We start from the raw sequence: 26,477 nt of genomic DNA, 5'->3' as shown, positions 1-26,477 counted from the left end.
GAGGAAAGCTGGGGAGGGGTCCCTAGAGCCGCCCTGGACTATTTTTGCAGTTTGATGTCAATCTATAATCACAATGAAATAAAAGGTGTGATTCGTATCACACCTCATTCCTGTAGATGTTGTCTACTGACAGATAGTAGCTGGGTACTGTGGCCCACGCCTGTTGTCCCAGCTACTTTGGGAGGATGGGGCGGGAGGATCATTTGAGCCTAGGAGTTCAAGGCCAGGCTGGGCACCATGGCAAGAGCCATTCTCCAGGGGCTGAGGCTGTAGCTCAGTGGTAAAGTGCTTGTCTCACATGTGTGAGGCACTGGGTTTGATCCTCAGCACCACTAAGAATAGTGTGTTCATCTACAACTAAACAAATATTTTTTTAAAAAAGAGCCCTTCTCTAAACAAACAGAACACCCAGATGATTACTTAGAAGAGAGGCCTAAGGATGGAGAATCTTATGCCAGAATGTGAGAATCCAGAGACTTGATTTAGAAAGACTACCTTTGAAATTGCCTAGCGTCAACAGGAAGCTTCCTTGGAGGGGAATTTGCTTTTTAGGCATCTTAAGCACGTGTTGGGTAACGTGGTGCTACCCGCCATGCTGCGCCACGCAGAGCACCTCCACGTGACTGCATTTCAAAATCTATCAGATGTGATAGCAGACCTAGCTGTGGGTGGAGGGTCAGGTGACCTGAGTCCTAACCCCACTCCTACCCTTGGTAGGTTCCTTGATCAAAGCTCTCAACTAGATTTTAGGGAAATGGGAGTGATTATTCCCTACTGCTAAGGAAAATTAATTAAGGATTAAATAAAGCAACCTCCTTAGAGACCTGATGTACTGCTGCCCCTCAGGAGATATGAGGAAATGTTCCTTCCCCTCTAGCTGTTAGATAAAAACTCAAGGCAGCATGTAGGGGGGAGCCACGTACCCCTTGGACTTGCTGAATGACGTTAAACACTTTTCCTGTCCTCACCGTGCGAATCCTGGAGGTAACAGACACATTTGCAGTCAATATTCAGACTATGTTAGTTACCGCCCTTGATTTTTTTTGAGGGTTTGTGGGTGACCCTAGAATGAAACTGTGGGCCCTCCGCTCTGTGAAGCAGATTTATGTACAGGCCTACACAGAGATGGAGCCTGTCAGTTCCCAAAAGCTCATTCACAGAGCCCAGATGAGGAAGATAAAACTCCTGCTCCAAGCCATTAGCTTTCCTGCTTCTTTCCTTACACGATGGTAGGAATGGCGGCATAGTTTGTAGCAGAGATTCAGCCTTGAACCTTGAGTGAGCGCCGCATGACTGGGAACCTCTGACCCAGTAAGTTTGGGGAATTGTCTCTACCCAATTCTAACCAATTCCTAGGTGCTGCGCTGCTTGGCCGGGGACCAGCAGCATGGGGGAAATGGGAGAAGGAGACACAACTGATCCTTATACACCTTGAGATAAGTCCTCCTAGGAAGCCTTACAGGAAAACCTTACTCCCCACTTAACTATATGTCTTTCAGCAAGTGGGTCTTAAGTTTTCCTGGGTCTGTTTTCACATTAAATGAGGTGAAGGAATCACTAATTTGTGAAGCTTGTCATAAAGACCCAAAGGGTCTTAGGCACACACTGACTATCTCACAGTAAGCAGGTCCCTGCTGAGTGACAGCTCACTCCTGTGCCCGAGGGTGCCAACTGAGCTTTGGCATCTGCGTGGCCCCTGGCCCTTGCACACTATCCACCCGTCTACGGAGTCTAGAAGTGTACTGGTTAAGGAATGAATGAAATGGGCAGCCCAGAGCCCACAGGCTCACGGTGCGAATTACTAAATAACAGCAATTAGTGACAGGAAATACAAGAATCAGGGGACAGAAAGTAACAGTGGAGAAGGGCCTAAAAGGGGGAATGAAGAACTGGTCATGGAGAAATCTGGAAGCCAAACATGCCAGGCAGAGGGAACAGAAAGCCCTAAGCCTGGACCGACGTCTTGGCTGCAGTCCTGTGACCCAGGGGTCAGGCCAGGAGCTCTGGGAACCCCAGGAACCTCTCGGGTGATTGTGAAGTCTGGGAGAGGACGTACTACTACCGGCCCCCAGGGAGCGGAGACCAGGGACATGGTCCAGCTAAACGTGGAAGGAGGCACAGGACAGCTCCGGCCGGCTGTGCAAGGGGACTGCAGGCTGCGCGAGGGACGTGCGTTGTCCTGGGTTTCGGCGGAGAACCAAGGCAGGGGAATGCCCATTGGTCAACGGACTGGAGGACAAAGTCTAGGGTGGAAGCGGCCGAGGAGTCCCGGGGTAAAGCTGGCGGACGTGGAGATGGGCTGGGAAGGTGGGAGGAAGGGCAGTACCAAGCCTGACTCCTAGGGTCCGCGGCCTCAAGGACGTAGAAGGACGGCGCCCTCCCCACCGCTAGCAGCACCCCAGCCCCCGGAGGGCAGCCCCACCGGCACAGCTGACTAGCTCCGACCGGCGCCCAGAGCCGCGCGGCCGCCGCCACCACCAGCGTCCACACCAGCATCTCGCTGGACACGGCTACCACCGCCCTACAACCGCCTCGGGCACTAGCTCCACAGAGAGGGCGTGCGTAGACCAGCCTGGGGGCTCCCGTGCCTGGGCATGCGCACATGGCAGCACCCTGCGTGGCCTGGATTCTGAGCATGCGCGACTGGATCCTGGGCTCGCAGGGCCCGTCATTGTGGGCATGCGCGTCCTGTCTCCTGGGAAGTTCGAATGCAACTTCACGGCCCAGAGCTTGGCCATTCGCATGTCACCCGCTCCCCTAAGCGCGTGCACAGGGAGCCCACAAGTTCTCAAAGGCTTGCAGCATCAGTTCTTTCTACAGCTTTCCCGGTGACCCGAAAGCTCTGCCGCGCGTGAGGTGGGAGGCCGACGGAGTTGCCCCGCCCACCGCAAGCCCCTCCTAGAGGCGTGGCTTCTAGCGCCACGCCCTCCTCGGGGCCGCGGCACGCGCCAGGCGTCACGTGCGCCGCGGCCCGGAGAGCGGAAATGACGCGATTCCCGCGCGCCCCCAGTATGGCCGGGCCATGGCGGCGAGCACAGGCTACGTGCGGCTGTGGCGCGCGGCGCGGTGCTGGGCTCTGCGCCGGCCGCTGCTGGCCGCCACCGGGGGGAGGGGCCCGACCACGGCCGGCGCGTGGCTGCCCACAGGCCGGAGGGCTTGCGACGCTTCGCCTCCTTGGGCGCTTTGGGGCCGAGGCCCGGCAGCCGCCGGCCAGTGGCGAGGGCTTTGGGAAGCGAACAGCCGCGGCAGCGGGGCATTCTCGGGCGGCGAGGATGCCGCCGACGGGGGCGGGGAGGAAGGCGCAGGGGGCGGTGCAGGCGCCGGGGAAGGCCCGGTCATAACGGCGCTCACGCCCATGACGATCCCGGACGTGTTCCCGCACCTGCCGCTCATCGCCATTACCCGCAACCCCGTGTTCCCGCGCTTTATCAAGATCATCGAGGTAATGGGAGCCCCCGCCTCGGCCTTGGTTTCCCCACCTCTGCAAGTGACAGGTTGGACCGAGGGACCGCGTAGCGCCCTCAGGCCGCAGAACTTTCTCCGAAGTTTCTCAGAGTTTGCAGTTGGAGTCCCGTCCGCGCGGCACTGGTGGGGTGCTCCTGAGCAAATGCCTCACCCTTTTGAGTTCCTTGGGTTTGTTAGAGGAGTTGGGCTCCGTGAGCTTAGGACTCCCTTCAGCCCTGGTGATGGAAGGCCGGGCGGACCAGAGGCAGTACTGCAGCCTGCTTACTCTTCTGTAACTCCCTCGGGTGGCAGTTTAGGAACCTCTTTGGGATCAGGATTCATTTCCTCGTTAAACAACCATTTCTTGATTGCTTGTGCTCTGTGAGGTAGTTTTAGATTCCCGGCCTTTGGAGTTGACCTTCTATGAGGATGAAATAAGCAGCAGTGATCGCCAGGAATAATAGAGCGAGGGATGGTAAAGAGGCTTGAGGGAGGGGAAGGAGGACTGAGTTATTCATTCAGCAGTGTTCTTGATGACTGCCACGGGGCAGGCAGAGGAAGGCAGCGGTGAACATCTGGCCTGAGGAGCAGATGTGGAGGTGGAAGAGGCAGTAAACCAGGTTCTTTCAGAGGAAGAGCCATGAGGGGGGCGGGAAGGAGCAGGGTGATGTAAGAGGGGGAAAGCAGTGACTGCAGGAGGCCCTTGTCATTCAGCTTTCGGAGTGGGAAGAACCCAAATGCCTCTCCCCCACCTACCACCCCCTCCCCTTTAAAATCAGTGGGAGCTCAAGTCCAGGGAGGAGAAAGGTTATCAGTCAGTCCTGTAAGCAGGGTCACACAGTGAGTCAGCCTCTGCGTTCACATTCCAGAGTCTGGATAAATAAATAAATCCCAAGGATCCCTTGGAAGGGGAAAGGGCAGTGCAGAGAGGCAGCAGCCCACGAGTGGGGAGGGACAGACAAAGCCCCTCTCCAATTCTGTGTGTCTGAGCTCCTTTTCAAGACCCTTCCTTGATGTTGAGTAATGGATTCTGGGGCACACACCAGAGCCAGACCCCAAGGAGTCATTCCAGCCCCACTACTCTTCAAGTTACTCTTTAAGGCCTTGATTTTCTTGTCTGTGAAATAGACATCAGAGTAGCATCTTACTGCTTGGAGCTGTTGTGGGACTTATATGAAGTTCTGTGTCAAGGATTTGGATCTGTGTCTGGCACTTAGTTTGCCTCAGTAGTGAGATGCTGCTGCTGCTGCAGTTTGCTACCCAGAGGAAGTTAGAAGTTATGTGACAACTCCTACGAGTGCCGTGGCAGGTGCACGTGGAAGATGTTGGTGACATTTCAGAACTCCTCCCTGAAGGCCTCCGGCCCAGCTTTGACCCCACCCCCAGCTGTCCGCCTTATCTTCCCAGGCTTCTGGGGCCAGGACTGTTCACCAGGCTTGCCTCCCACCCCATAATGACAGATGCCCTTTGCCCCAGTACTCCAGCAGAGAGATGGCTCCTCAGGAAACTCCTGTGCCCATCTGGAGCTAGCCAGGAGGGCCAAACAAGTCACCATGGACTGCATTAGGAGACCTGGTCGTCAGTGTTTCTGTCGGTGTTACCCTGGAAATAACAAGGATTCTGCCATGGGGATGGAGAGATAGGTGTGGAGGGTGTAGCAGTCAGCTGATGGCAGGGGAGAAGTTGGGGTGGCTTCTTTGGGACCCAGTAAACATTTCTGAACCTGTTAGCAAATCTGTTTATGCTTGATTTTGTAGTTAATACTACTTGCTCTAATAGCTTCTCTCCTGATTGGTGGCCTTTGAATGTGGAGCAGCCTTTCTTAATTTGGAGGTCTTGCATCCTCTTACTGGATACTACACACTTTCTTCCCAGAAAAAGTATGTCTAAGCTGGATGTGGTAGTCTTGCCTGAAATCCCAGCTACTCAGAGGCTTAGGCAGAAGAATTGCAAGTTTGAGGCCAGCGTCAGCAACTTAGTGAGATCCTGCCCTAGAAAATAATAAGGACTGGGAATGTAGCTCATTGGTAGAGGACCAGTGGGTTCAATCCCCAGTACTGCAAAAAAATTAAAAAATACATCTATAGAGTCGGGTGTTCCCACCACAAGGCAAGAGCCTCTGTTGGTCCTCGGTGTGGTCCCTGGGCCAGCAGGTTCAGTGTCACCTGGCAGTCAGTTTGAAACGCTGTTTCTGGGGCCCACCCCAGGCCTCCTGGATCAGAAATTGCATGGCTGGGGCCCCGCTGACAGTTTAAGCAGTCCTGCAACTGATTCTGGTGCCTGTTAAAGCTTAAGGTTCATTAACTAAGATCTGGCCAGGAATGAGTGGAGGGAATCAGCTGAGTCTCAGATGGGTGCACCCTGCCAGCCAGATGTTTCCTGGAGGACAATGGAGCCCTGGCCCGCCCCTGGGATGGCACCAAGAGTGCTGTGGTTCTGGGGTGTGAACATGACTAGCACAGGTGGATGAGGAGATAGTTCCTGTGAGAGTGTGGCCTGCGCAGAGGCCACGTTTGACCTCCACATATGTTGTCCTGACATTAAGAAAAGCGGAATGGTTATGATTTTCAAACTCAGACATTTTGCCACTGAAACAGCTTTTTTTAAAAAATATTTTTTAGTTGTAATTGACATAATACCTTTATTTTATATGCGGTGCTGAGGGCCTCACATGTGCTAGGCGAGCGCTCTACCACTAAACCACAACCCCAGCCCTGAAACAGCTTTTTGAGTGGGATGCTAAAGCAATTTCTTGGTTCTGGTCATTTGTCTACTTTGAACTTTTTTTAATACTTTTTTTTTTTTAAACTTTCTATCTTAACTATTTTTATTTTATTTGATTCAGCAACATCAATGTTATAATAGCACAGTCACAATAAGCAGCTAAGTTATGAAATCAGTCCTTTTTTTAAAAAAAAAGAAAGAGTGAGAGAGAGGGAGAGAGTGGGAGAGAGAGAGAATTTTTTTAATATTTATTTTTTAGTATTTGGCGGACACAACATCTTAGTTTGTATGTGGTGCTGAGGATCGAACCCGGGCCGCACGCATGCCAGGCGAACACGCTACCGCTTGAGCCACATCCCCAGCCCTTTTTAATACTTTTTAAAAAAATATTTTTTAGTTATCAGTGGACCTTTATTTTATTTATTTATATGTGGTGCTGAGAATTAAACCCAGTGCCTCACACATGCTAGGCAAGCACTCTACCACTGAGTCCCAGCCCCTGAATTTTCTTTGGAAACGCGGGAGGGACCACTACACTAGGTAGTACTGTTCTGCCCCATCCCCTTCCAGTAACCCCAGCCCTGTCCTTTTGGTCCGGATTCCTGGACCATGTTGATGAGTGTCCTGAGTCAGGTTGGCATGTCCATAGAGGGTAAAGCTGTCGAGTGTTAGTAGAAGACCTGCCCTGCATTTCACTCGGGTTGTTGTCATGCTAGGTTAAAAATAAGAAGTTGGTTGAGCTGTTGAGAAGGAAAGTCCGTCTTGCCCAGCCATATGTCGGCGTCTTTCTAAAGAGAGATGACAAGTAAGTGGCATTTTTCCTTCATTCTTTTGTTGAAGGGGCCTTGGCGCCTGGCTCCCTGCAGTCCTGCTGTGTAGAGTAGCGTGGACCTTTCCCCTTGACCTAAGAGGAGCCCCGGCTAAGGGCTGGGCAGAATGCCTCTCTAGTCGCAGCTGAGGACTCCGCTGGTGGCTCCTGCACTGAGCTCCCGGGGCTCTGTGAAGAGTGCTGGCCGCGCCTGGCTCCACCCTAGCACCTAGCAGGGAATCTCTGCAAACTGTCCAGATGAGGGATCTAGCTTCAAGGACCTGTAGTGTTAAAAGGCACCTGGGAGGCTGCTCGAGTACCGAGCCAGCCGGAAGTCTCTTCCAAGTTAAAGGAGAGTGGAAGAGAGCCCTTCTTCAGCTCTGAGCTGGCGAGGAGCTGCCCTGTGGAGGTCACCCTGTGGGAGCCCAGGGCGCCACTCTGCTTTTTGCTTTAATTGTTTTTCTTCTAGCTGTAGATGGACAGAATGCCTTTATTTTATTTAGTATGTGGTGCTGAGGCTCCAATCCAGTGCCTCCCGTGTGTTGGGCAAGTGCTGTGCCACTGAGCCATGCCCTAGCCCCAGGCCACTGTTTGTAAAGTGCCCAGGGTGCTGGCAGGGCCCTTCTATCCCACACCTCCCTGACGCTGTGCGCCCTGCAGCTCGGCTCATGCACCTTTCTGCTGTCCCTCAGCAATGAGGCCGATGTGGTCGAGAGCTTGGAGGAGATCTACCACACGGGGACGTTTGCCCAGATCCACGAGATGCAGGACCTTGGAGATAAGCTGCGCATGATCGTCACAGGACACAGAAGGTGTGTGAGCTGACCAGCAAGGGGCTTTGTCGTGGGACCCTTGCACATGAGGCAGGTATAAAGAGCAGCCCTGGAGTGCCCAGTCCCTGCATGGATCCACCCTGTCAATCAGCCTTATGCAGATTCATTATAAGCACTAAGAGCAAAGCAGTGGACAAAGGCTGAGGTTTGTCACCACAGAGAGTAGCAAGCTGTCTCAGATGCTGGCAGGTGAGAGAGCCTTTCCTCCAGGTGCCTAGGCCTGTGCCTACCAGCAAGTGCCCATAGCTGGCAAGTTCCACCACTTCTCTGACCGGACATACACGTGGCCCCCAGCTTAAAGTGCCTCTGTCCATGGTTGTGTGAGTGTGAGAGTGTGTGGTTCTGCTGAAGGTGGAACAAGGGCCTTGCACATCTGGGCAAGTGCTTCACCACTGAGCGCACCCAGCCCCTGCTTAACGTTTGCAGCAATGGGTTTTCAGTAGGAACACCTGCCTGTATCCTGCTAAGGAGCACGTAAAACCTTCATAACCTGCTTGGCCTTTTGGTCATTACCAGTCACTCAAGAACATCTGTAATCCCAGCAGCTTGAGAGGCTGAGGCAGGAGGATTGCAAGTTTGGCTGATCAATCAAGAGGTCAAAAGATGCTGAGGGGTGGCGCTGGGGTGGTGGCTCAGCGGTAGAGCGCTTGCCCAGCATGTGCGAGACCTTGGGTTTGATCCCTGGCACCACATCAAAACAGAATAAAGGTATTGTGTACAACTAAAAAATAAAAAAAGATGCTAGCCTGGCTAGGGATGTGGCTCAGTGGTTGATGTCCCTGGGTTCCATCCCAGGTACCTACCCCCCCCCCGCCCCCCCCCCAAAAAAAAAACAGGCTGGTGTGCTCTGGGAGCATCCTTCTGGAGCATGCGTCTCCTCAGAGCCCTGCACCTGGGTCCCTGCGGGAAAGGTCTCAGCGAGTGAGTTTCTAAAAAGCCACCCGTTGGGCCCCTCTTAGAGTCTGTTGAGCCTGGAGTCTTCCTTGTTCTCTTTATTCTGTGTGTGTGTGTGTGTGTGTGTGTGTGTGTGTGTGTGTCTCTTTTTTGGTGGTGCTGGGGTTGGACCCAGGGCCCTGTGCGTGTGGGGCGGGCCCTCTGAGCTGCCTCTCCAGCCCTGGGCCCTCCCTGTTCTTAGAGGCTTTTCTTGTGTCAGCGGAAGGACTAGGCATTGGTTCTGAGACAAGCTGGAGGTGTCCCACTGCCACAGGCTCCCAGGCCCTTGTCCTTTGCTCCTGGGGTAGGGATGAGCTGCTGCCTCTGCCCTTGGAGGGATTCCTGGGCCAGGGGAAGGAATAGATGCAGTGGAAATGAATCAAAGCAGAGGAAACCCCCTGCGCCCTGCAGGCTGTCAGGGTTATTTTGCTGGGTGTTCTCAGTCTCTGGCGGGAGGATGTGCATGACTGCGCCGTTTTATGCAAGGGATAAATCCGTGTGGGGGTGGGACCAGCTGCCTGGGGACACCGAGGGGCAGCAGGGAACCCTACAGAAGCAGGCCTGCCAGCCCCTGAGGCTTGAGGTTTGCCCAGCACCCTGGGGCCTGTCCTGGGCACATCAGAGGCCGGTTGTCAGGGGCCCAGTGTCAGCCAGGCTCTGACTACATCCCAGGAGGCTCTCAGGCCACCCTCTGAGGAAGGTACTGCTACTACCCAGTGTGGCGGAGGAGAGACCCTCAAGGCCAAAGGCTTATTTCTGTTTATCTCACACTGAGGGCCTGTCTCTGGAGCTAGGCTGCATGCAGAAAATGGGCACAGGAGAGAGGACAGAGTCAAACTGCATTCTTATGGAAGGGGGTGTTGGGGGGTGGCTGCAGAGATACTCTTCAAACTGAGTCGGAAAGGAATGAAGAAACCCCTGGGTGCGTGCCGCAGTCCGGCTGCAGCAAAATAGCCGGGGGGTGACGAACAACTTGTGTGGATTGATACAGCAGGAGTGGAAGCTGTTTATTGTAGGACAACAGAGGTATTTATACATTCCACACAGCTTATCTAATTAACATAAACTAGATACAGCAGTCAACCAATAAGGAATCGCCACACGGTAATGGCTCGCTGGCATTACTTCACAAACCACTCCGGCATTTTGCCAGGCGCCATACAGACTTGTTTACAGACTCTAACATTTCCCCCTTTTGTTTAATTTAAATAACAACCATAGTGGGTTTTACACAAACACCATAAATAATCTGTTACAAGCAGAAGGAGAGGATACAAAATGCCACAATACCAAGCCAATTGATGGCTCCATGCAAGAAGCCCTTGGAAAAATTATATCAGCAATGACATCGTTTGCAAAGATACCGAGTTACAATTTGTTGTAGATTACAGTTTATTGTCTCAGTCCAGGTAAAGCAGTGTCTCAATAGATTAGCTCACAGTCCAGGTAAATCACAGTCCAGGTAAGTTCTGCAGGCAGCTAGCTTGATCTGAAGTCTCCTCCAACACGGGAAATTCTTCCACCCTCGTTTTCACCGGCACTGGGGCGAAGGCAGGAACACCAGCAATGATGTTAAAGAAAATCCTGTAGTATTCCAGCAGGCACTAAGAAAACAAACTTCTGGAAAATTTAGTACGTTATCTCAAGGTTTTTTACATTTGAAATAGGCCTTAATGGCGCTCATTACTCATCAGCCTTCAGGTGTGGGAGAACCATTGTAGCTTAGTTATTGGCATTGAAAATGACCAAACATTAGGGACCCTGGTTGGGTCTTCTGCCTGTAGCATCCTGGGCAGCCCCAGGTCCGGGGAGTGTCCCGGACTCAAACTGCTACTGGGCACAGGGAGCAAGAGCCTGCGAGACTGTGCCTCCAGGTCAGGTGTAGATTTGGGCTCCCGGCAGTGGAAGAGCCGGCTGCCACTGCCGCTTGGAAACTACTTGCTGCGCCATGACCGGCTCGCGCACGTGGCAGCCACTGCCCCGATTCTGATTCACGCACCCTCCGATAATGAAAAGTATTCAGTAATAGCCTTTTGCTGCAATTTTTTCCTGATAATCTTTCTTCTTGTGAACTTTCTTTTTCTTTCTGACTAGAGTTCCTGGGCTTCCATCAACACATGTCCTAACTGCTCTTGGTTCCATTGGGGTGCCTCTTATCAATTTACTTCTCACCCCTTCCACATTTTCATTACAAAGACAATACAACATTTCAAGACAAAACAAGACACAAACATACTGTATCAATCTTCTCCATTTTCTCGAAATGGCCATTTTTCCTCTCGCCCTATCTGCCTAGGGACGAGCAGATTTGCTCCCGTCCTATCTTTGGACAGGCAGCTTTTTTTCATCACTTACCCCCGAGTGTCCCAGGGCTCCCCGTATGGGCCACCATCTGCCGCAGTCCGGCTGCAGCAAAATAGCTGGGGGGTGACGAACAACTTGTGTAGATTATATAGCAGGAGTGGGAGCTGTTTATTGTAGGACAACAGAGGTATTTATACATTCCACACAGCTTATCTAATTAACATAAACTAGATACAGCAGTCAACCAATAAGAAATCTCCACAACTTAATGGCTCGCTGGCGTTACTTCACAAACCACTCCCTCTGGCATTTTGCCAGGCGCCATCCAGACTTGTTTACAGACTCTAACAGGTGGGGGCGTGGTCACGGCGCATGACCTTGGGGAGGGGCCTGTGCCCTGCTAGCTGGCATCTCCTCCCAAAGACTCAGGGGCTTGACTCCCTCAGATGTCCTGGACCGTCTCTGGGCCTCTGAGAAAGCAGCTCAGCCTCTAGCACAAGGAGCCTGTGTGCACTCTGCCTCTGACTGAGGTGCTGAGCTCACTGCCTCAGCCTCGCCTCCACCTCATTCCCTTCCCAGGATTCATATCAACAGGCAGCTGGAGGTGGAGCCAGAGGAGCCGGAGGTGGAGAACAAGCAGAAGCCCCGGCGGAAGCCCAAGCGGGGCAAGAAGGAGGCGGAGGATGACCTGGGCACCAAGCCCCAGCTGGAGGTGGCACCGGAGCCCACCTCGGACTCCTCCAGTGGGGTGCTCATGGTGGAGGTTGAGAACGTGGTCCACGAGGACTTCCAGGTCACTGAAGAAGTCAAAGTGAGTCTTGTCATGCAGGTCTCCCTCTAGTAGCCCCATGGCCTGGGCAGGACTTGCTGCCTGCCCCTGGGCCAGGCCCGCAGGAGGCCCGCCCTGGAGTGAGCAGCACACGCTCCTCCCAGCAGCCTCAGGTGGAACTGGGCCAGAGGTGAAGGCTGAGCCAGGCCTTCCTCTCATGGGGGGCAGGTTTTGACCCGCGTCCAGACAGCTCAAGTCCACCCTGCAGGAGTGTCCAGCTTCCACCAGAGCACCTCTGATCCCGCTCCACCCTCCAAGCAGGACCCCTGGCTGCTCCATAGGAAAGAATCAGCCTTTGGCCCCCAGGCCCCAGACCCTGACAGTCCTGCCGCCTTCTTTGTGCCAAGAGCCAGCCTTCGATGTCCCTGGGGGCAGGGCCATTTAGCAAGCTAATCAAAGGCCTGGGGTGTATGTGACTCTAGGGGTGTGCCTCATGTCACTGGCTGCCTCCCTAAGGACAGCATGAGCCAGGTGGGGCCACAAGGGATGGTCTGGGCCCTTTGTGGTTGTGTCCCCTGGGGCTCTGCTGAGGATGCGGGGGCTCCTCCTAGCAGTGCAGGATCAACGGTGCTGTTGGCTGTGGGGGCTGCACTTGTGCTGGCCTGGGTACACAGACCCATGCACAGAGCCACGTGAGGCCCCGAGACCCGTGCTGGTGGAAACGGGCTTTCAGTGACCCGGTGTGGCTGAGGACAGGAGTGAAAACTTACTTACACTCATTTAAACTTAAAGAGCTGCCCATGGTGTGATCCCAGCAGCTCCAGAGGCTAAGGCAGGAGGATTACAAGTTCAGGGTCAGCCTCAGCAACTCAGTAAGGCCCTAAGCAACTCAGTGAGACCCTGTCTCTAATTAGAATATAAAAAAGGTCTGAGGATGTGGCTCAGTGGCTAAGCACCCCTGGGCTGCTGGAGCCCAGTTCAGTCCTTGGTAACAAAAAAAAAGCTTGGCCGGTGGCTCTGCTGCAGTGGAGAGTGTGGTATTGGTGTCCCCTGGGAATCTGCAGCAGGGCTGGCCGGGCGGGCCTCACAGTGCTGCGTGATGGGTAGGAGGCCTCCAGTGAGCTGCAGAGGTGAACTCAGGTCAGGGCCACACCAGTGACTGGAGGCCAGGCTGGACGTCATACAGGTGACTGGCAGCCCCTGCAGGCCACTTGTGTGCTCATGGGCTATTCCCTGCTCTGAGCCTGTGGCCTTTGGGGAACAAGTGAGACGTGGTTCATGCTCCAGCAGTGACACTGGCCTCCCATGGCTTCCAGAGTTGGCAAGAAGGAAAACGGGCCTCTGTCACGCCCACAGCGGAGGGCCCCTGTCTCTGGAGAGAGCCTGGAGCGAGGTTGCAGGGTGTGGTGGGCCGAGAGCCCTGGTGGCGTACAGGCTGTAGTGTGGGTGAGGGTGAGGAGCACAGAGCTTCAGGTGCAGGAGGCCGAGATGGGCCCCACCCTTTCCTCCCAAGGTGGCCTATTCTGAGGACCAAGCTCAGGGGGTCTGAGGAGACAGGCTTTGGTTTTAGCTTTCACTCCTTGAAAGTGGACATCTTTCACTGAAGATGTGGGTCTCCTTGGTTTCCAAGCCCAGATCTAGCCTCAGTGGACAGGGAGCTGATGGAGTGGCGGGTGGGCGGGTCTCCTGGGCCACACCCCCTGCTGGCCTTGGCTTCCAGGCCCATGCAACTGCCCCGTCTCCACTCACCAGGCCCTGACCGCTGAGATTGTGAAGACCATCCGTGACATCATTGCTTTGAACCCCCTCTACAGGTCTGTCCCCCACGTGAGTGGCTGGTGTGCCCTGGGGTCACGCTGGGCCTGCCTGAGGCCCTTTATGCAGCAGGTGGCAGGGGCATTCCAAGAGGGCCATCCTGCAGAACACAGGGACTGCTCTGTGCAGGGGACACCTTACACCTGAGACCTGGGGTGCTTCCCCTTCCTGCCCCTCCTGGTGTGTCCTGGAGCCTGTGGTCTCATCCTCTGGAGGAGGGGGCGGAGTCTTGTGGGGGCGGATCACCACCTGCTGCAGGGGGCCGCAGGAGCTCTAGGCTGGGGCACAGCAGGCCCTCTTGGCTCTGGCCGTGGAGGGGCGGCACTAGGCAGTAGGACGAGAAGGCCTAGGCCTTTTTGGGGACAACAGTGCAGTGAGGGTGAAGGCCTGGCTGCTGTGGCCATGTCCCCCCTTGTCCTTTGCAGGGAGTCAGTGCTGCAGATGATGCAGGCAGGCCAGAGGGTGGTGGACAACCCCATCTACCTGAGCGACATGGGTGCTGCGCTGACTGGGGCCGAGTCCCACGAGCTGCAGGATGTCCTGGAGGAGACCAACGTGAGTGACCTCCTGCCTGGCTGTGCCCGTGCGGTGCTGGGCGCCGGGCAGCCTCCGGGCTCAGCACTGTGAGGTGACTGCGGGCAGCAGGCTCTGTGGGTCTGTGTGGACCACTGGCGAGTCAGCCTGCCTTCAGTCATGTCCTCAGGTGTCACCTGCCTTTGCCGTTCTGTGGACGTGCACCCTTGTGGACGTCTTGGGCATGTGGCCGCAGACCCCGGGCCTTGTCGGGAAGGCGTTTTCAAGACTGCTGTGTGTCGGGGAGGCGTGGGCAGCTTCCTCCCTCTCTTGGCAGCTCTGGGTGTTGCTGTCGCCACCCTGCACGTGCGCAGGCCGACTCCTGGCCTTGAGGGTGTCCTCCCTCTCTCGGCAGATCCCCAGGCGGCTGTACAAGGCCCTCTCCCTCCTGAAGAAGGAGTTCGAGCTGAGCAAGCTGCAGCAGCGCCTCGGGCGGGAGGTGAGCCAGCGGCTTGGCTGCCCCGGGGAAGACGGGCGACCGGGTCATCAGAGGGAGTCATCAGGCTGGTCGCAAACTCCTGGGCTCAGTTGATCTTCCTGCCTCAGCCTCCCAAGTCGCTAGGAACTCAGGCACCACTGCATCTGACCGAGTCTGACTCAAGGTCTATAAGCTCTCGGGCCTTTTATTGTTCTGGCCTGTGAAACCGTCCCAGAGTCATGAGCCCAAGAGAATGAGAGCTGTCCCTGGTCTGTCCCAGGTCCTGGTGAGAGTTTCTGTACGTCCCTCCCCCAATGCCGGCTGCAGGTGGGAGCCAGGCTGGGAGGGACCAGACTGCACCTGTGCTGGGTCCTCTTAGGCCCTGGAGCCTATCCTTGGCCGGCCTGGACGTTGCTCTTGGAGCCCCGGTGGTATTTTGGTGTGACCTGCTTTTCCCACTTAGTTTTAGGTAGAATTCACGCCCGCCTAGATCTGGGAAGCCTAGAATATTGGGCAGCTCTCACAGGAAGCAGGCCAGTAGGCGGTGGGCTGAGCTGCAGTGCGGGCCTCTGCCCTGTCTGAGAAGCGGGGAGGCCAGCCAGCCAGCCTTCCTGGGGCACCAGTGCTCACCAGGAGCTGCGCTGGGGGACACGAGTTACGCACAGGAGGGGCTGGGCGTGGCAGTGCCCCTGTGGGGAAAGGGAGCCTGGGCAGCATACCTAGTCTTGACAAGTGCAGCTCAGTGTAGGATTCGCCTGCCACATGCCAGGCCTGGGTCCCACCCCAGCTCCACGTGCACAGAGGAGAGATGGCATGGGGCTGTTACTCGGGCTCTTGAGTCCTGAGCGCGGGCGGATCGCCTGCCGCCGCCCTGAGTCCCGCCGCCCATGTCTTTGCAGGTGGAGGAGAAGATCAAGCAGACCCACCGCAAGTACCTCCTGCAGGAGCAGCTGAAGATCATCAAGAAGGAGCTGGGCCTGGAGAAGGAGGACAAGGACGCCATCGAAGAGAAGTTCCGTGAGCGGCTGAAGGAGCTGGTGGTGCCCAAGCATGTCATGGACGTGGTGGACGAGGAGCTGAGCAAGCTGGGCCTGCTGGACAACCACTCGTCGGAGTTCAAGTGAGCGCCGCCTTCCGCGCGGACCTCGATTCCCAGCAGTGGGTGGGCCAGGAGGTGGTGTCTGCGGTAGATTGTCACAGAGAGTGTGTGGAGAGGCTCCAGGTGTGTCGCTTTCCTTGTCCCGGTTGGAACTGCCACCATCTCCCTGATTGTACAGATGAGCAGATTGGGGCTTAGTGATCAGGGCCCTGGGCTGGGAGGTGACCACAGGATTGAGGGCAGGGGTGCCTGGCTTAGAGCCATTACCCCAAGACCACCTCTGCTTCTGTCCCCTGAGAGCAGCCAGGAAATGGCCAGGTCTTCCTGTGGCCCTGGCCTTGCCGGGCCTGTTTCCTCGAATACTGTCGCAAGTGGGGAAAGCCTATGGGGCCTGAGGAGCCCACGCTGTACCCACGCCTGCCACGCACAGCCGCGCTGCCTGGCCCCTTCCTGCACAGCTCCCTCTGCCTGTGGCCCAGAAACCCAGCTTCCCAGGAGGGGAGAGGCTGGCCTCAAGGACATGTCAGTGGGCTTGGTGGCCGGGCTGAGGCCCTGGGACAGCTCTCATCGGTGGTACTGGGGATTGGGCCCAGGGTCATGGTACAGCTGAGTTCTCTCCCAGACCTGTTTATTTTTTGGAGACAGTCTCCCTAAGTTGTTGCTGGCCTTGAACCTGGCAGTCCTGCCTCAGCCTCCCAAGGCTCTGGGATCACAGGAGGCTCTGGGACAGCTCTTCAGAGGCGGCCGGACCCAGGCTGGCACCCAGTCCTGGGGTTCTTGGCTACTGGGCCAGATCCCCTGGCCCGGAACACTTGGGAAGGCATTGGAGCTTTAGCACCCAACTCCTGCTTCTGGGGTGGCATCTAAATGTCCCACTGCTGCTGTGACAGTCCCTTAAGATGACAATGCCTTAAGAAGACCTAGCACATCATCTGAATTCTGGGGCGGGAGTCCAGTGGAAGTCTCTCAGGCTGGTCCCTCCTGAGGCCCTGGGAGAGTTGCATCCTGCCTCTTCCTGCTCCTAGAGTCCCCAGCCTTCCTGGAGCTCCTGGGCCCGTCTCCATCTTCAGAGCCAACAGCACAGAGTCCTCTAGGCTCTGACCTCCTGGTCCCTCACTCCTAAGGACCCCTGGTGACACTGGGTCTCAGATGACCCAGAGTGTGCCCTCTGGGGCCCTTCTGCAGGACTCCTGGGAGGCGGCATGTTTCACAGGTGGGGGGGGTGGATGTTTTGGAAGCCATTTGTCCCCCTGCAAGTGCTGTGTCCTCCTAGGGGCTTTGGAAACTTGGGGACCAGCCCTCCAGGCCTGGAGCTCCCTTCCCTTCCGGATGTGCACCAGTGTGCGCGGCAGACTCTGTGCGGGGCTCTGGGGCTCTGTTTGCTGACCTGGCTGGGCCCTTCCTGAGGCACCATCCGCCAGGCCCTGGCGCCCCGTCCCCCGTCCCCAGCTGTTCAGCCTGGACACCTGCAGCTGCCTGAGGCTCCTTCAGCCCGAGTCTGGCTGTGGCACTGCCTGGTGACGTCCTCCCACTGGGCTTGGTTGTCCTTATGTGAATCCCCCAGGCCTGGGGCCCAGGGAGCCATTGATCTGGGCAACCTGTGCCCCAGAGGGTGGTCTTCATGGCAGCACGTCCCTAAGTTACCCAACGCCTTTCATTCCTTGATGGCAGTTCTTCCCCAAAGTTGAGAGGTCTCCACCTCCCCCCAGCCCATGTGCTCATGGCCCAGGGCAGCTGCCATCCAGAGATGCACAGCCCCAGCTCCGGGTCAGTCTGGGTGGCCCTCCCAGCCTGCAGTAACCCTGGCCTTCTCCTCCACCCAAAGCTTTGGGTCCAGTTTCTCCCCCGTCCTAAGCCTTGTCCCCTCTGTGCATCTCCCTCAGTCTTGGCCTCGAGGGCACGAGAAGGTCAACGTGGCTGTGATGCACATTAGATCTCAGGCCCTTCTGCTGCGCATCCAGTGTTTGGCTGAGAAGTAGAGCAGGCAGGGCCCCTGTCCCAGGAGCAGAGAGACCCCTAAGTCCCCACCACGATGGCTTTCCAAGGCATTGACCGCCCAGGGGCGCTGCCCTGTGTGGGCCCACATCGCCCATGGTGGGCACAGCATGGGGTATGAAGGACCCGCTCAGCCGTGCGGCTGCTGCGGCAGAGGCCAGGGCACTGGGACCCCACTCACCAGGCTCTGTCGTGGCAGTGTCACCCGAAACTACCTTGACTGGCTCACGTCCATCCCCTGGGGCAAGTGCAGCAAGGAGAACCTGGACCTGGCCCGCGCCCAGGCGGTGCTGGAGGAGGACCACTACGGCATGGAGGACGTCAAGAAGCGCATCCTGGTGAGGCTGGGCACAGGGGGCCCCACTGCTCTCCTGGTCTGATGCCAAGGCTGAGTTCCAGGAACGGGGACTTATAAGGGACAGGACTTGACTTGGCTCAGTCCTGGAGGCTGAGAGGGCCCTGAGTGTGGTGGGAGGCGGCCAGCTGGGACCTCTTCCTCTCCTGGGCCAGTACTGCCCTTGCCAGGCCCCACCCTAAACCTGCTGCCATGTGACCACAGAGCTCGTGTGTCCAGTGGTGGGCTCTAGAGGACACGTCACACCAGCACTCCTGGCCCTTGCCCCCACCAGGCACCTTTGGCCCACGTCCTGGGTGCCTGGTTGGGTGCCCAAGGCATGTTGGGGAGCGAGGATTGCCATGGTCTCGTGGCCCTGTGCTATGAGGGCCACCTGGTAAGGGTTTGAGGGTGCTGGTGGGGGCTAGTGATGTTGAGGGGCGGGGGCCCTGGGCCACTGGCCCCGCCACCGTGGAGGGCTCATGGATTTGCCACGGGGATAAAAGTTGTACTGGGGGCAACAGAAACTGGACAGGAGGGGTGACAGAACAAGAGCCGGAGGGAGGTGGGTGTGTGGGGTGGGTGCAGCCAGACTTTCCGTACCGCTGGGCACCTGTAGTCTGGCACCTGGTCGTCCTGTTGGATGTGCTGTCCTTCCTCGGGCTGATGGCAGCTCCAGCCAGCCTTGGAACAAGCCCAGCGCCCTCCTGAATCCCAGGCACTGGGGAGACGGGGAGGGAGAGCTGCTCACCCGCTCCGCTCCCACGGAGAGGCCAAGCCCTGCTGAGCCCCCCTCTGCCTGCAGGAGTTCATTGCCGTCAGCCAGCTCCGCGGCTCCACCCAGGGCAAGATCCTCTGCTTCTACGGCCCCCCCGGCGTGGGCAAGACCAGCATTGCCCGCTCCATCGCCCGCGCCCTGAACCGCGAGTACTTCCGCTTCAGTGTCGGGGGTATGACCGACGTGGCCGAGATCAAGGGGCACAGGTGGGCCTGGTGCACCTCCCCTGCACTCACCTTGCGCTTCTGCCCCTGGCTGCCTGTTGGGTGGCTGCCAGAGTGTGTCTGGAAGCGGGCAGGTCCCCCAAGTCCAGCTGGCGGCTTTGGCCCCACACCCACTTCTTTGGGAGGCTGTTGGCCAGGCCCGTCAGAGGCCCTGCAGTTGCAACTCGTGTCCTGGCATCCCACGCCCTGGTGCCCTGGTGCTCTAGGCAGAGTCCCTGGGTAGCCTTGCGCCCTGCCCAGCTGCGCCTCCCAGGGAGCTGGGGCGGAGTCGCAGGTGCCAGGGACAGCACCTGCCTGTTCTCTCCTGCCTTCAGGCCCAGGGCTGGGGCTAGAACCGTGTCCAGTGACTGCATGCTGTGGCCTTGGGTGTGCAGTGAGGGTGCTGCTTTCTCTGAGGGCCTCCTGCCACCCCAGCCTCTAGGCGGTGGTTCTGGAGAAGCTTGGCTGTAGCTTTGGTGCGAGCCAGGCGTGTGCTCCAGGTTGGCCTCGCTGTTTACAGAGCTTGGTGGGCGTGAGGCCTGGGGCCCCATCCCCAACACCACAGCAAGGAAGAGAGTGAAGTCTGTTGAGGAGGTGACATCTTTTTTCCCAGTGCTGACATGTCTGGCTGCCAAGGCTCATGGGCATGCTTGGCAGCCTCCCTGCGGGGCAGGGGGCTCTAGGAAAGCAGGGGACAGGAGCCACAGCAGGCTGCGGGAGCGGGTACCAGGAGGCCGAGTGTGCCCTTCCTGGACGTGCCTGCAAGGCAGAGGCCACTCCCTGGGGGTGAGGAGACCTTGGCGGAGCAGAGGAGCCAGTGGGCGTCCTCTGAGGTGGAGGAGAGGATACAAGTGGGGCTGAGGATAGAAGGGCAGGCTTTCTGTGATGACGTCAGTCTGGGTTCCGAGGGAAGGACAAGGACAGGACACTGATAGCTGGGCTAAAATACGTCATCATAGCAGCAGGCCCACAGCCCTCCACAGCTCCCACCTCCCTCTGGAGCAAAGCCCAAGTCTTCTTGGAGGACCACAGGCCTGTACCCTGTCGGGTCCCCTCCCTGCCCCTTCCCCCTGCCCCAGCACTTCCTCTCTGACAGCCAGCCTGGTCCTGCCTCAGGGCCTTTGCGTGAGCCGTGCCCTCAGCTGGAGAGCTGCTCCTCCAGACCCCATTGGCTCCCTCTCCACCTTTGCTCAGAGCCTCTCCTTGAGTGTTTCTTGCCTATCCCACGAGGCCTTCCCGGCACTCCCACCCGCTTCTCCCTTCCCAGCAGGTGGGGTCTCTGTGCCCCATGATCCTCCTCTGCCTCCCTGGGCTTTGCCCTGCTGGGCCTTCGCGCAGGACTCCTGTCTCACGTGTCCCTAGGCAGAGCAAGGAGCTAGCTTATCAGGAAGCCCCTGGAGGGAAGGCGCGGGGCTGTGGCCAGGCCTGGGGACGCGCCTTGTGTCCTGTAGTGAGGTCCTGGAGAGCTGGCCTTGCAGCTGTCCCTTAGGAAGACTCGGACGGGGCTGGTCTGCCACGCCGGGAGGAGGCCGAGTTTCGGCATCTGGGTAGGAGTTGTGAGCTGCTGGGGGGACCCAGGGAGCCTGTGTCTGGCTGGAGAACCTGCGTCTCCGGCTCGGGTGTGAGGCAGGTCAGGGGTGACTGCGTGTTCTTGCTGCCGGGCGCGGCTGGTGGTTTCCTCATTGCTGGAGTGCAGGGTGTGCTGAGGCCCTGGGGCCTTCCTGGTCTCCTGACCCAGCCGTGCCCCCCGCTGTAGGCGGACCTACGTGGGGGCCATGCCCGGGAAGATCATCCAGTGCTTGAAGAAGACCAAGACGGAGAACCCCCTGGTCCTGATAGACGAGGTGTGTGCCGGGCTTCGCCCTCCAGCCGCCCCGGCCGTGCTGCGGCCCACCCTTCACTCCCTGGCACACACGCCGCAGGGTGCCCAGACCAGGGAGTGCTGTCACTGTGGGGGATCCACCCTACTGGGACCGTCTCAGTGACACTGGCTCTGATAGAGGGAAGGTGTCCCTCTTGCCCCTTGCTGTCCTGAGTGGCACAGGAGTGGGGCAGAGTGCCAGTGCCACCTGCCTTCTGCCACTCCAGGTGGACAAGATAGGCCGGGGTTACCAGGGGGACCCCTCCTCAGCACTGCTGGAGCTGCTGGACCCGGAGCAGAATGCCAACTTCCTGGACCACTACCTGGACGTGCCCGTGGACCTGTCCAAGGTGCGTGTCCTGCTGCCTGGGGCTCGAGGGGCGGGGGCTGGCCAGGCCCCCTGGAGTGGCAGCACCTGACCACCTTCCCCAGGTGCTGTTCATCTGCACGGCCAACGTCACTGAGACCATCCCCGAGCCGCTGAGGGACCGCATGGAGATGATCAACGTGTCTGGCTACGTGGCCCAGGAGAAACTGGCCATTGCGGAGGTGAGGGCCAGCTGTCCCTGCTGCCTCCGGCCCAGAGGCAGGAGCTGCCTTGCTTGGGTCTCGGCTCTGCAAACCCACCTCAGTGCCGCCAGCTGCTGGGCCTGGTGCCTGCAGTGGCCCGCTTTGCAGAAGTCTACTCACGCGACTGCAGGGCGGATGTGGCCCTGCAGAGGGGCACTGTGGACTGCGCAGTGGAAGGTAGATGAGGCCAGAAAGCAAGAAAGGAATTCAGGCACAGGTGTCCTTGGAGCACTCTCCTGCCTCAGGGTCACGCTGTGCGGTGGCGGGAGCCACTCTAGCGTCCCCTCCCTGAAGTCACACTGAGATGCCTGCCTGCCAGAGACATGCACTGGGTGCAGGAAGTGTGCTCACTTGCTCTTGGTGTCACGCTGGGAATTCTGGCCCAGGCCTGGGTGCTTTGGTAGCCTAGATTGGGTGGTCCCCAGCGGCACAGTGGCCTCTGAGGCGCCTGATTCCACCTGCAGCAGGATCTCCAGTTGCTTTCTGGAAAGGCTGCGGGGCCTCTCCCCTCCCCACCCCCAGTGTCCTCCCCCTGCCCTGCTGAGCCTTCAGTGTCTGGGGCTGGAGGACAGCACAGGACTCTCAGGAGTCTAGGGACCAACCCCCGGGGAGATGAATGTGGCTCTGGCCCTGTGTCTCAGATGTCTTAGGCCACACTGCCAGAGCTTAGGGCCACTGGGTGACAGGAGCCGTGCTGGGCTCTGGGTGACCTTGGAACCTGTGACCCCATCTTCCTGTTCGCTGAGGTGGGCAGTCAGCAGCCTCACACACTCAAGTCTAGTGGTGGGGTGACCCCAGGGGACCCAGGGGCTTTCCTGTAGGGAGTGGCACACAGGGTGACTGGGACAGCAAGAGGGTCTGTGTTGATGCAGTAGCATAAGAAGGGCAGGACGGGGGCATGTGACCTCTGCAGGGCCAGGCACCTGCAACCTCGCTTGCTAGTGCCTGCTGGTCTCATCTGCCAGCCAGGCCCCAGGTGGGTAGGTGGGGCCTGAGGTCCTGGGCCACTCTGGGCCCTGACAGCACTCCTCCTGTAGAGGTACCTGGTGCCTCAGGCCCGCACCCTGTGTGGCCTGGACGAGAGCAAGGCCAGGCTGTCCTCAGATGTGCTGACCCTGCTCATCAAGCAGTACTGCCGGGAGAGTGGCGTCCGCAACCTACAGAAGCAGGTAGAGAAGGTGAGCAGCGACTCTGCCCACTGGCCCTGCTCCTGCCCCGCTCTGCCCCTCCACCCCGCGCCGCCCACCTGCACCCCGCTGTCCACACAGGTGCTGCGGAAGTCGGCCTACAAGATTGTCAGCGGTGAGGCTGAGTCTGTGGAGGTGACCCCTGAGAACTTGCAGGACTTTGTGGGGAAGCCCGTGTTCACAGTGGAGCGCATGTACGATGTGACGCCGCCGGGTGTGGTCATGGGCCTGGCCTGGACCGCCATGGGTGAGCTGGACCCCAGGGCTGCAAGGGCTTGTAGCTCACCATCCCTTTGAACACCTTCCCCTGAGGGACCATGTGGAATGAAGCCCAGGGATTCTGAGCTAAGCAAGAAAACAGGTGTGGCAGCCAGCAGTGTGGTGACACCTGGAAGGATGGGGGCGGCCCCCAGTCTGAGCCCACCCTGACCTAAGGGCAGGGAGCTGGGGAGTGGGCTATACTTGGCAGCAGGGCAGCCTGTGGGTGCCAGCTGAGGGCAGCACTGGTTACTGGGGGGGGAAGTCTTCATAACCCTGGGCAGAGAGGGCCGGGTTGGCCACGGGTGGGTGCAGGTTCTGGGCTGTGCAAAGGAGGTTCCCAGTGACGAGGACAGGACCCTGCTTGCTCAGGCTGGGTCCACTGTTAGTGCTCTGCAGAGGTGAGCTCTGGGCCACCCATGACCTGCCTTCCTGGAAGCAGTAGGCGGCAGAGGCAGGTTTTCAGGACCCATTGGTGGTCACAGGCTCTACCCCCTCCTCCAGGAGGATCCACCTTGTTTATTGAAACGTCCCTGAGGCGGCCACCATTCAAGGGCAATAAGGAGGACCAGGATGGCAGTCTGGAGGTGACGGGCCAGCTGGGGGAGGTGATGAAGGAGAGCGCACGCATTGCCTACACCTTCGCCAGGGCCTTCCTGATGCAGCAGGACCCCAGCAATGGGTACCTGGTCACCTCCCACATCCACTTGCATGTGCCTGAGGTGAGCTCTCCCCTCTACCACCCCAAGACCCCTCCTGCCACCCTCAACAGTGGCCACTTGCCCACCTATGTCTCCCACCAGGGTGCCACCCCCAAGGACGGCCCTAGTGCTGGCTGCACCATCGTCACGGCCCTGCTGTCCTTGGCCATGGGTCAGCCTGTCCGGCAGAACCTCGCCATGACTGGTGAAGTTTCCCTCACAGGGAAGATCCTGCCCGTTGGTGGCATTAAGGAGAAGACGATTGCAGTGAGTTCCCAGACCCTCCACGGGACAGGCCATCACACCTATTGGGCAGGCTGGCCTCCTGGACCCAGAGCCCAACTTGAGCTGCCTGTCCCAGCTGCTCCTCCAGCCCTGTTTAAGATAGTCCCTATTGGTGTGGGGTCTCCCATTGGCACCCCTGCCCCAGGTATCATGAGGTGGGGCTGGTGTGGAGCAGGGGGTATGGGTGTGTCCCGATGATCCAGAAACAAGGGACCACCACCTCCCTAGGCTGTGGGGGGCCCAGGGTCCTGAACCTGGCACTCAACATCCTTGTTTCCAGGCCAAGCGCGCTGGGGTGACGTGCATCATCCTGCCAGCGGAGAACAGGAAGGACTTTCACGACCTGGCGGCCTTCATCACCGAGGGCCTGGAGGTGCACTTCGTGGAGCACTACCGGGAGGTTTTCGACATCGCCTTCTCCTGCCCTGGGCAGCAGGCCGAGGCCCTGGCTGTGGAGCGGTGATGGCAGCAGGCCCAGCCTGGACTGAACTGTACGCTTGGGGAACGACGCTGGGCCTGGCGGCAAAGCCACCCACCCATTGGCTTAGCCAGGGGACCTGGGTGCCAGGTCCTCAATTATAGCTTGATCATGGAGACTGGTGCCATCATGATTAAAGAGCATTTCCAGGACCACTTGGCTCCCTGCTTCTGTGTCAGCTGCCTGCCCCAGGGCATGTAAGTCCCCAGCAGATGACCCCCCACAAGGAGGACGCAGGAGCCATGGTTTTCTGGGATGGTTTATTGAGGAAAGGGGGCTCAGTCCTTCTTGGCAGCTGCCTTTCTCATGGCGGCCAGGACGTTGCTCAGCTCCTCTCGCTTTCTCTTGGCCCGGATGTGTGTTCCCACCTGTGCGGCAAGAAGGCCACCCATCAGCCTGCGCCCCGGGTCCCCTCGCGGCGTTCCCCGGTTAGCAGCCCACCTACCCTTTTCTTGATGAACTTGAGGGCCCGTTTGTCCTTGGAGACCTTGAGCAGCTCCATGGCCCGACGCTCGTAGGGGGCGAAGCCACACACCTCCCGGATCATGTCCCGCACGAACTTGGTGTGCTTGGTCAGGCGCTGGGGGCAGGGCGGCCGTCAGGGCGGGTCCGCACTCCAGCCCCCACCCTGCCTGCCCGCGGCTGCCGTCCACAGTGTCGCGACACGGGACGGCGGTCCCCGGCCCAGGGCCCACGCCCGTGGCACACACCCGAGCCTCGCGCCGACGCGGTCCGCCAGGGCTCGCGCCTCTGCCCGGAAGGCCCCGCCGCTCCCAGCACTCACCCCGCGGCGGCGGCTGTGCCTCGGCTTGCTCACGTTCTTGGTCACCTTGTGGCCCTTGTTGAGGCCTACGGCCATGGGGTAGCGCAGAGCCATGGCTGCGGGAGGCGGTGGGGAGAAGGGCTGGGGTGAGTCCCGGCAAGGCGCCCGCCACCCCGCGCCGCGGCTTCCTCGGGCACGCTCGCCGAGCCCAGCCACCCTGCAACCCGCCCAGCGGGCCTCGGGGCCCGGATGGCGAAGGATGAAGAGTCAGGCGCGAACGAACTCACCTGCTGCTCTCCAATGGCTCCCGGAGCGGAAGGGCCGGCGCCACACGGAACTCTGGGATATCTACTCGCTGCCGGAGGCGCGTACCAGAGAGGCAAGAACCACGCGCGCGCCCCCTGGCGTCCGGAGGCTCCCTGAGCATGCGCGTTGACCCCGGGACCAGCGGACGTGGTTGTGGGGCCTCAAAGGCCGCTGAGTTCCAAGCTGCAGCTTGTTGGTTAACCCGGACACAGCAACTTCACCTCCCAGGCCCCCCAGTTTTTCCATATGTAAGGTGGCACGAAAAAACCTCCATCAACGGGTTTATTGATTTCATGAAGGGAGTGGTCACAGTGCCTCCTGGTGGCATTTGACGTGACGCAAGGTCGTGCCGGGATGCCAGGCCGAGGGATGCCTGCTGAACAACCTTGAATCAGGTGGTGGAAACAAGATCTGAAAGTTCCAATTTCCGCGCCCCTTTTACCCCTTCTTCTGTCAATCTTGCTTGTCTCTAAGAGACAGCCTCAGTCTGGGTCTGGTGTGACGAGGACAGTCTTTCCTGGACAGAGCCCTGGACAGCCCACAGTAGCAGCTTTTTGTAACATTGTATCCGTGCCAGTTACTTTTTACAATTGCTTTAGACCAGCAGCACTGGCTTTCCACTTTGTAATTGACAGATGTGCAGCTGTGGCCCTCATTAGCCCAACCTCCCTAAGCTACAGCGTCATCCTGAGAATGGGAACAACTGTAAGACCAAACTCCAACAGCGAGGCCTAAGATCCTTGACCTCAAGGGCGTGGGGCCCGGTTACACTATTGCTGACGCTGCAACCAAGTCCTGCAGGTCCATCAGTGCCCCTGCCTCTCCCACTGACTTCCTGAGGGGAGCCCATCCTGTCTGTCTCCATTTCTCCACCTACAAAACACCTTGATAGTTCTAGCCCCTCTCCCGGCTCCTAGAAATTGGAAGGCAAAAGGAATTTGAATAATAGATATAGATACATAAGCAAGGGAAGACCTTTTATTATGAGACGGGAGGCTGAGTCTAGCCCAGAATATGCTCTTGTCCTCTTCCTCCCAC

The 26,477-nt window shown here is 58.2% G+C and overlaps 3 protein-coding genes across 9 annotated transcripts in view; 1 reads left to right on the top strand and 2 right to left on the bottom strand.

Moving 5' to 3' along the window:
- The window catches only part of Catsperd (catsper channel auxiliary subunit delta), a 41,927-nt gene extending 37,645 nt beyond the window's left edge, over nucleotides 1–4,282 (bottom strand). For 6 of the 7 annotated variants that reach the window (XM_078034214.1, XM_078034219.1, XM_040290628.2 and 3 more), the window contains exons 1-2: nucleotides 2,423–2,973; nucleotides 924–978 (exon numbers count right to left, since the gene is read on the bottom strand). In XM_078034214.1, the coding sequence (XP_077890340.1) occupies nucleotides 924–978; nucleotides 2,423–2,637 (270 nt within the window). In that variant the 5' untranslated portion in view covers nucleotides 2,638–2,973. Of the gene's footprint in view, nucleotides 1–923; nucleotides 979–2,422; nucleotides 2,974–3,479 lie in introns of those variants that run through there. The other variant, XM_078034230.1, reaches the window with a different exon arrangement.
- On the top strand, nucleotides 2,992–24,522 carry Lonp1 (lon peptidase 1, mitochondrial). The gene is made up of 18 exons (XM_005332067.5): nucleotides 2,992–3,442; nucleotides 6,885–6,973; nucleotides 7,669–7,788; nucleotides 11,626–11,857; nucleotides 13,568–13,629; nucleotides 14,056–14,185; nucleotides 14,559–14,642; nucleotides 15,521–15,741; nucleotides 17,915–18,053; nucleotides 18,855–19,033; nucleotides 20,787–20,874; nucleotides 21,119–21,241; nucleotides 21,324–21,440; nucleotides 22,499–22,639; nucleotides 22,730–22,895; nucleotides 23,411–23,628; nucleotides 23,710–23,874; nucleotides 24,173–24,522. Exons 1-18 carry the CDS (start codon nucleotides 3,023–3,025, stop codon nucleotides 24,353–24,355), a joined length of 2,877 nt encoding a protein of 958 aa, XP_005332124.1. The 5' UTR covers nucleotides 2,992–3,022; the 3' UTR covers nucleotides 24,356–24,522.
- Nucleotides 24,523–24,616: 94 nt separating this feature from the next.
- On the bottom strand, nucleotides 24,617–25,576 carry Rpl36 (ribosomal protein L36). Its single transcript, XM_005332066.5, has 4 exons — nucleotides 25,421–25,576; nucleotides 25,155–25,249; nucleotides 24,816–24,950; nucleotides 24,617–24,738 (listed from the first exon to the last, which is right to left on the bottom strand). The coding sequence occupies exons 2-4, from the start codon at nucleotides 25,245–25,247 to the stop codon at nucleotides 24,649–24,651; spliced, it is 318 nt and encodes a 105-aa protein (XP_005332123.1). The 5' UTR covers nucleotides 25,248–25,249; nucleotides 25,421–25,576; the 3' UTR covers nucleotides 24,617–24,648.
- Nucleotides 25,577–26,477: the final 901 nt, after the last annotated feature.

Source organism: Ictidomys tridecemlineatus, chromosome 2, assembly GCF_052094955.1.
Source record: "Ictidomys tridecemlineatus isolate mIctTri1 chromosome 2, mIctTri1.hap1, whole genome shotgun sequence".
Taxonomy (NCBI): domain Eukaryota; kingdom Metazoa; phylum Chordata; class Mammalia; order Rodentia; family Sciuridae; genus Ictidomys; species Ictidomys tridecemlineatus.
Note: the sequence above shows the minus strand (reverse complement) of the source record. Positions and strands in the feature narration are given on the sequence as shown.